Consider the following 8,627-nt stretch of genomic DNA (forward strand, 5'->3'; position numbering starts at 1 on the left):
GCTACTGTGTGGGAGGATCACCTGTGTGGGTGTAAATTCAACTGAGGTTGCATTTTCTTGTATCTGTCCTGTCTGTTGAAATCCTTCTCTGCTTTCTGTAAAACATAATAAAATAAAAACTTTGAAATGGAATTGGACATTGAAGTTTAATGGGATTTAAAGCAAGATGGCAAAGAATAATTGCTATATGTGCTGTATTATGCTTGAGGAAAAAGTCTCTCAGGACCAAGGGTGCCTCTGGTTTTCTACCCAGTAGTTAATTGTTGCTGCAATCATATTATATCCCAAAGTAAATCAGTATAATTAGGATGTCAGAGTGAAAGCTGAGGACTGACAAACATTTGACTCTAATGGGTTGGAAATTGCAGAAAACAAACATTTGCATAATTGTATTAAAATGTGGCAGTTGCATAATGTTCCATCTTCATCATGTATGCAAACAACTTTCCATCAAAACATTATTCATCCAAATGCAGTCACACATCTTCAGAGATATGTGAGGGAAATCAGATGACAGCAGTGAAACTTTGAAGATGAAACAAACATTCAGTAAGTTTACTGGCATTGCAGTAAAAATCTGCTTCAATTATTTGTAAGAACATGCATATTTACTTATGCCAACTGATTGCTATGGTATAATGCAATAGCAAGTCAGTGTGGTGTAATCAAATATGGTTCCTTTCTGCTTTTAAAAGTTCATGTACTTTTATTTGGGTCTGTTTTAGAGGCTGGGGATGGGCATTTGTCACAATATTTCTCACAGTGGGGTTTTTGTGTCTGACTTGGATGGAAATAAGATCCCAAAATAAATCACTGGAGGCATGTTCACACCTTAGCTGAAGCTGATAAAAAAGGGGAAACTTCATAAATCAGCCAGCTCAATGCTGGTGACCTGATTCATATTAATACAGTCGGTGCCTTTGCATTACGGTGACACAGAGCAAAAATAGAAGCACAACAATTTTGTTTGTGCTCCCATTTTTCATGATCATTATTATTGTGACAATCCCAAGCCACAACTGTGTAATAATCATGTTGTTTAATAAGCATCTTGATAAGCAACACCTGTCAGGTGGTCTGATTATCTTGGCAAAGGAGAGGCGCTCACTAAGATGGATGTAAACAAATTTGAGAGAAACAAATCTTTTGTGTGCACAGAAACAGGCTTAGATCTTTTATTTTTTTATTCAACTCTGGAAAATGGGATCAAAAAGTGTCGCATTTCTATGTTTGTTCACTGTGTAAAGATATATAACTTTGTACTGTATATAATGCTGAATTTGACTGACACCTGTGCTAAAATTGAAAACAAATGTTAAGCAGTAATAATATTTTTGACAAGACAAAGAGTCACTAACAGCTCTGTGAGGCTGTACTTTTAGCTTAGTGCTAATGTCTGCAAGCTAACATGGTCACACTGACAGTGTTACCACGCTGATGTTTAACTCGCATATTTACCATGTTCACCGCCTTAGTTTTACCTGTTAGCATGCTACTATTTGGCAAGCAGCACTGAGCACAAAGCACAAATGAACCTGATGGTGTAGTCATTATTTTGCAGATATTTTGTTAGAAACCAAAGTGCTGGAAAATGTTACATTTGACCAGATGATGGCGCAATGTGTCAGGATCACCAAGTTATTGCTATTCATCCCGGGCGGGGGGTAAGTGAATGTATGTGTTCCAAATTTTGAGTCAATCCATCCAGTACATTTTGAAATATTTAAAGTGAAAACTGTATGTGAAAAGTCAAGGGGTCACCAAAGAATCAGAATTCATCATCTGGGGACCACAGCTATGTATATCATGGTGGTTCATAGTGTATCATCATTGCCATCCCTTTATCCATTCTTTATGCTGTAAACCTACAGCTCATTCAGTTGTTTGAATATGATGAAAACTCTCCTAGCGTAACAATTAGTTATAACAAGTTAGGTGAGACTAGCTAAACACTTCCTGTTTATTTCTGCCTTCCAGCCAACAGACCAAGAGATAAAAATGGACACAGAAGCTGTCCTCATGCGCCCTACAGCAGCCATCACACAAAGCTAAGTGGTGCTGGATCACAGTGAGGGTGTGCGTCACACACAGGCTTCTGGATAAGTCCTGCAGGCACTTTGACAAACTGTTTTTCTGGCAAATGCTGCAAACAATGCCTAACCACTCAGACCATCATCCTGTGGGAGGAACATTTGGAGCAAAGATCTCAGCACCTCTGAAACCCTCCTGGGAATCTCCGGTGTGAGTGGAAGCACAAAGCCCTGAGTGACGTGTGAGAGCAACACACACACACACACAGCAATGGGGGGAAAGACGGGAAATGAGAGGTTACAAAGAAAATTGTCGTTGATCACCAGGGTATCAAAAAGCTTGAGGATGCTGTCTGGCACACAAGGAGTTTGCTGCAGAACAAAAGAGGAAAATGAAGAAAAAATAGGCGAATGCAACAAGCTTTCAGAGGAAAGCACCTTCAATCCAACTCTTCCTCTTCTATAATTACATCTTACATCTTCATGGTTGACTCAGTGTTTACCACAGCAGGAACCGTCTGGCTTCCAACCAAGAGGGGTCTTTCTTTGTGCAGTAAGCATGTGTTTGCATGTGGTTGTTTGTTTCCTCACTGTGAACATCCATCCTGTGTCTGTGTGGGTTTCCTCTGATTCCGCCCACAGTTCAGACTTATTGGTCAGATGAAACATTGAATCTAAACAGCCTGTAGCTGTGAAGCTTGTCCAGCCTCACATCTCCTCTCCTAAATATTGGAATAGTCCATTAGCATAAAAATAAACACTTTATCAAAACTGTGAGTTTTTTTTTAAACACAAATACTACAATCATTTAATATTTGACACTGTTTATCACTGTGTATGTCATCATGCACAAACCCATACACAGCCCCAAAGGCCCAGAAGATTTTTTGTCTTGTGTGCACAAGATATGTTGTGCACACAAGATAATTTGTGTCTACATAGGGGCTTCAGGGCCTCCATAGACCCAAGTGAAACATTCAGTATTTACTCATTTAACATGATGATGGGTGAGAAAAAGACAAAATCATCCCCAGATTTACCAGTGAACCTCCGTGCCAGACCCATGTCTGCCTATCTCCAAATCACAATGGAATGCAGTACTTAGAAATTGTACAACCATCCCAAAATGCGTCAGATATAAAATGATCCAGCTAAAAAAAAATTCATAGGGCTTACATGATCCCAGAAATAATGAGTAAAATTGATCCCTCGGTGTCAAATATGTGCTGGCATGGTTGTAGTTCGGTGGGGACACTCATGCACGTTGTCCTGCTGCTAAACAATTCTGGCAAGATATTGTTAATGATATAACCCCTGTACTCAATACCAAGATTACACTTTGTCCAATTGTGTGTATATTTGGAGTTTAGATTGATGGTATACAGTCAAGAAACATGCAACATATTTTCTCACTTGCTTTTTTGGTGGCAAAAAGGACTATCCTTATTAACTGGAAGGAACGCAGAAACAGCTGCTTCAGTATAGTTCTCAGACAAACATTTAACATTCTTGCTATGGAACAGGCTGCCTTGTCTCTCAATCCACTGGAGAGGCCTAGTGTTCTGCAAGGCCCCTTGGACTTTATGAGAACCTCAATAAAGCAATAAAATTTAAATAAAAAAAATAGTTTTCAAGAAGAAGAAAGTAATATGAAATAGCGCACTAAAGACGTTCTTCCGAGTGGTCCCTGAACGCAACGCACATCGCGGCTGATACACGTCAGTGCGTCATGGCGCCTGCAAACAAAACACGAATAAATGCGGAGTGTCCTGTTTTCCAAGAGAAATGGCCAAATGATCCTTTATTTTATTTATTTTTTTAAGTAAAAGCAAAGTCAGTGAGTCTCAGTTACTTCGTGGACGAGCTCACAGTGATGAAAAAGGCTGAAACTGGATGAAAAACAGCCTGAAACTGGATGAACTGCAACTACAAATGCGCCTGGACACAGTTCACGCTCTGCGGTGGCGTTTGGATGCACCACAAGCAGCTTTGAGAAGACCGCAGTCTGACAGAGACAGTGTGGTCCAGGCAAAAATTTGTGGTGAGTGAGCTAATATGTAAGAAGATGAAGCCTCATTCAGAAGGAGAATTTGTGAAGGAGAGCCTTGTTGCTGCTGCGCCAAAGTAAAGCTGTTCCAAAGTGTACTTGTCTGGAATAATTCACAGAGATGTAGGAAAACCGGACATGGAAACAGCACCCCTCTGATTCCGCCCACAGTTCAGACTTATTGGTCAGATGAAACATTGAATCTAAACAGCCTGTAGCTGTGAAGCCTGTCCAGCCTCACATCTCCTCTCCTAAATATTGGAATAGTTCATTAGCATAAAAATAAACACTTTATCAAAACTGTGAGTTTTTTAAACAGACACTGTTTATCACTGTGTATGTCATCGTGCCTTCCTCTTCATTCTGGCCTTTTTTCATGTATTTATTTTGGCTGGAAGGCACAAACCCATACAGAGCCCCAAAGGCCCAGAAGATATGTTTTATATATATATATATATATATATATATATATATATATATATAATTTGTGTCTACATAGGGGTCTACACAGAGATGAAGGAAAACCAGATGTGGAAACTCAGCAAGTGACCCAAACCTGGAAAACCAGTTGCGAGTAGCATCATAATCATCATTGCTACCACCTGACGTCAGACGCATTGGCAAAGAGAAGCAGCTCCAGTCGTCACAGAGGTCAGTGTGACCCCCCCCAAAGAAGCATGGTAAGCTTCACAGGTGCTGCCCAATCACCAGTGCAGTCACACTATATGTTCTCATCCTCTATATGCATTCACTGTATTACTGTACAATCTGCTTACATGACAGGTTCTTTAATTTGAAATCTGCATCTTGTTTTTGGATAAAAATGCAGTCACATCAGGAATAATACAACACAGTGGACGAAATGAGACCTCAAGGTGTTCAGAGTGAGGTTTATTATTATTATTTATTATTATCACGTACAGTGGAGGCCTCGAGCCCCAATAAATCATCACAAAACGACGACTTGAAGCATGAAGCAATCTCAGACGTGTCAGTCAGGTCAGATTTTTTTTCTGATTAATAGCTCAAGTCAGCGTGAAACATGAAAAGATGAATAACTGAAGTCCTTTGATCGCTTCCAAGCAAGCTGCAAAGGGACGGGTTTCTTTTGTGAGTCGAGAAAAAACATCTTCTCTGATATACATTTGATCAGCACAACACTATTTTACTCGTGTGGCATTAAAATATTGGTTTTATCAACCAATCACTGATTACTCTGACCCAGACTACAAAGACATGTATGAAATATATATGATATTTACGCAGTAAAATCTAAGCCAGCTCATAAATATGATAACTTAATGAATAAAGATCAGAGAATAACAACACAATTACTTTTCTGTGGATGGTGAAATTTCGTTTTGTCTCTTCTTCTCAACATCCTGCAGGACGAAAGAAATGCAGGTGTTATCATTAAATCTCCGACATGCTCAGCATATGTGGCACTGACCTAAGGTTTAATGTACTCACCGTATTCTGCTGACAACAGCCAGAGGCATAAATACAACAACTCCAACAAGTAGCACAGTTGTGAAAACGTACAGTAGATAATCTGAAAGGACAAAACAGTCAGTGTACTAAAACTGTATTCATGTGCATCCATTCATTAGCTATTCCCACTTATCCTTGATTGTCAAAGCTGGAGCCAATCGTTGGACAAAAGGCAGGGGACATGTCACAAACCAATCATATAGCTGCTACATAGGATTTATTTACCGTGTAACCACGTGCGTCCTTCCTCAGATTGGTTGATGTCAGGAGGTTTAGAGGGACTGCTGTTGCTTTTCCAAGAGGTCACTGAAATACACATAAAAGCTTTGAAAGTCTTCCAACGCACACATTCGCTTATGAAAAGGCCCGTCTTGTAAATCAAAGCCCTACTCACTGAAATGTGATCGATTATGAAGCACATCGTGAATCATGTTGCACTTCAGCAGATCGTTGTTGTGCACTCCTTTGCATGTGCAAGGATAATGAAGTGCTGTGCCCAAAGTAGCCAAGAAGGCCGTTTTACATTCAGAATCTTCACCAAGGATGAGAGCTGGATCCGTCTGGCTGAAACATTCATCTTTTTGGAGGTCACTGTCGCTGCATTGTGCTTCTTCAGAGCTCCAGCATTTGGCTCGGAAACTTTTCAACAGGTCTCTGGTAAATGAGAGAGAACATGTTCGTGGGTGCTGAGTGCTTTGAGGGCGGATACACACAGCACATTCGTCCTCTTTAACATCCTGGTCTATTGATCATTAATTAAAAGAAATCCACTTCCTTTTGCTATTAAAGTTGAAGTGTGTGAAACTGGCTCTGAGAAAACATAAAAACAAAGAACCTCTCCAAACGCAGCGGTGATACATGGTGATTGTGAATGTGTTTGAATAAGACTTTTAAAAAAAAAAAAAAAAAATACTTGACTGTAGATATTTCAGCTTCATTCGATGCAAATTTGATCCAGTACTAATTATCTCGACAGCTGGCCTGTGGTGAACTTTTCATTCAGCAGCAGCATCATCATCAGGCCAGCATTTAATTTGTCCAGTGCTTTGGTTCATGACAGAATACTTGCAAAACTAATGACTTTCCGCCTCAGCTGCACTTTGGTTTGCTTGTGTTATGTGGAATAACTGTCTGGATATTTCAGCTTCATCAGACGCAGAAACACGTCCACACAAATACAAATGGTGTAGAATATCATAACTATGAGTTGTCTTGAAGTCATTTTGTCTGTAGTACTACTGTAGTCTCAGACATACCGTAGAGAAGAGAACAGCACCGTACCTGCAGTGACTGTCCTCAACACACTGTTGAAGTGTCTCCTGGCAGATCCAGGTCTCGTCTCCACACGTGCCGCTGTGCAGAGCCGTTTTCATGTGCAGGCAGCTCTGATCTGACGCATCGCACTCACACATGACCAGCATCTCTGCGATGTTGTGCGGCATGCTGACATAGAACTGCTGAGTTTGTTGCTGACAGCGGTCCCGGTTGCACTGCTCTGCCACACAGGCCTGAAGAACAGGTGCTAGGTACCTGTTGCAAACTGCATCACTGACACAAACTGTCATTTGGTCCAAGCAGGATCCGGCGCCATCGTGTACTGCACAAATACATGTAGTGAAAGAGTTTTGAGATTGCAGGCTTCATTTTTTTATTGATTGAATTCAGTAACCACAGTAAAAGAATTACCATAGCCTATTAAACTGCTTGACTGCCAATCCATCAGTTTGCTCCTCCTCTGCTGAGCGGCTGTAAAAATAAACAGAAACACGAATCTCCAACAAATGCTTCTTAAAACCAGTGTGTCGTTCATGACGCTCATTCTGTAGCACAATTGTGTTTGTTCACACCGAACGTCAGACCACCTTTGGTAAACAAAAAATGCAATTTCACCTATAAATGCTTATCTCTGAGCCGACTGAGAACAGCGCACCTGGCTTTCTGTGGCATTGTGCGGCCAGCGCTTGTATGGAGTCGCACAGCTCCTCCTCCCAGGCACACACACACCCTTGCAGGGACGGGAATTGGTCCAGTGCAGCCTGGATGGTCATGTTACAGACCTCTGAGCCTTTTATTTGGCACCCTCCACCTTGAATAACACAAACACGAGCGGGAAGCAGAAAAACAGGATTTTCCATTAGCGAGCCAGGTTTAAGCAACAGGTGTTTCCTATGTGCCTGCCGCTCTGATTATTCCTCTTGTGAAAGCTGGACACCATAAAATTCATCAAACTACAGCAAAGCTGACACATATTTTAAAGGCAGCTGACGGCCTGTTTAGTATTATATTTAGTTACATAGGCTTTGCTCCAGGCTACTGCCTCGGTTATTACATTTACAGAGCCACACTCCAAGAGGTGCAATTCAGTTAAATAGCTTCATGCCCTGAGCCTCCAGAGGAAATGCAATCATGACGTTTTTAATGCCACTAGAAAACCTAAGGGTGACACCATGTTCCAATGCCCCTGCAGCAGAAAGGGTAGATTGTTGCCATTTTTACCCCTGCAGACGCCGCCGTAAAATGCCAGCTCACTCGTGCATAAATTTGACATGCAGGTGTCCACAGAAGCCCAACAGTCAGAAGGCAGAGATGACATGCTGATGCTGAGCATCTGAGGAATAACAATCCCTGAAATACAAGTGCATTCCAATCATTTATTTATTGATCTTGAGAACTTGAAATCGTGATAGCATTATGTTCACCTACGTGTCATTATAGAGAGTTTTAGTATTTGTCTTAAAGTGTTATAGAAAAGGTAGCTTCAGTGCAGTTAACATCACTCATTAAATACATACTTTGGCTGACTGTTCTTACATTATAGACTATGAGACATGCAGCTCTAGCTAAAAACCTTAGCTTCAGCTAACATGCAGAAGTGTCAAGATGAATTAGATTAGTCTTACAGTCAAAAATCAGATATATTCTAGTTACAGATGACTCACCAAGTATTACTGCAGCCTCCAGATGTATTTGTTGCATGATAGCTGATGCCAAGCTGTGTGAACAACTGAGGCTCTCCTGCAGCTGATCTGTCCCTCTGCTTGGTGTCAGTACTTGAGCTG

At 41.0% G+C, this 8,627-nt stretch overlaps 1 protein-coding gene across 2 annotated transcripts; it reads right to left on the minus strand.

The window, feature by feature from the left end:
- Window positions 1–4,941: 4,941 nt before the first annotated feature.
- On the minus strand, window positions 4,942–8,627 carry gfral (GDNF family receptor alpha like). 2 transcript variants are annotated; one of them, XM_070978246.1, is made up of 9 exons: window positions 8,508–8,569; window positions 8,065–8,193; window positions 7,499–7,654; window positions 7,255–7,314; window positions 6,850–7,165; window positions 5,963–6,222; window positions 5,794–5,874; window positions 5,548–5,629; window positions 4,950–5,459 (listed from the first exon to the last, which is right to left on the minus strand). In XM_070978246.1, the coding sequence occupies exons 1-9, from the start codon at window positions 8,542–8,544 to the stop codon at window positions 5,390–5,392; spliced, it is 1,191 nt and encodes a 396-aa protein (XP_070834347.1). In that variant the 5' UTR covers window positions 8,545–8,569; the 3' UTR covers window positions 4,950–5,389. The 2 variants fall into 2 exon arrangements, with proteins under 2 accessions (XP_070834348.1, XP_070834347.1); XM_070978247.1 differs by lacking the exon at window positions 8,065–8,193 and having other exon boundaries at window positions 4,942–5,459; window positions 8,508–8,627.

The sequence above is a fragment of the Chaetodon trifascialis genome, chromosome 13 (assembly GCF_039877785.1).
Source record: "Chaetodon trifascialis isolate fChaTrf1 chromosome 13, fChaTrf1.hap1, whole genome shotgun sequence".
NCBI lineage: Eukaryota > Metazoa > Chordata > Actinopteri > Chaetodontiformes > Chaetodontidae > Chaetodon > Chaetodon trifascialis.

Bases quoted from the DNA above. Each gene is read 5' to 3' on its own strand.
- gfral (XM_070978246.1), bottom strand. From the start codon at position 8,544: ATGCAACAAATACATCTGGAGGCTGCAGTAATACTTG. The intron at 7,655-8,064 runs GTAAAAATGGCA...GTGTTATTCAAG, and splicing joins TTACGGCGGCGTCTGCAGGG to GTGGAGGGTGCCAAATAAAA. The intron at 7,166-7,254 runs GTAATTCTTTTA...GTATTTGTGCAG, and splicing joins AAGCAGTTTAATAGGCTATG to TACACGATGGCGCCGGATCC.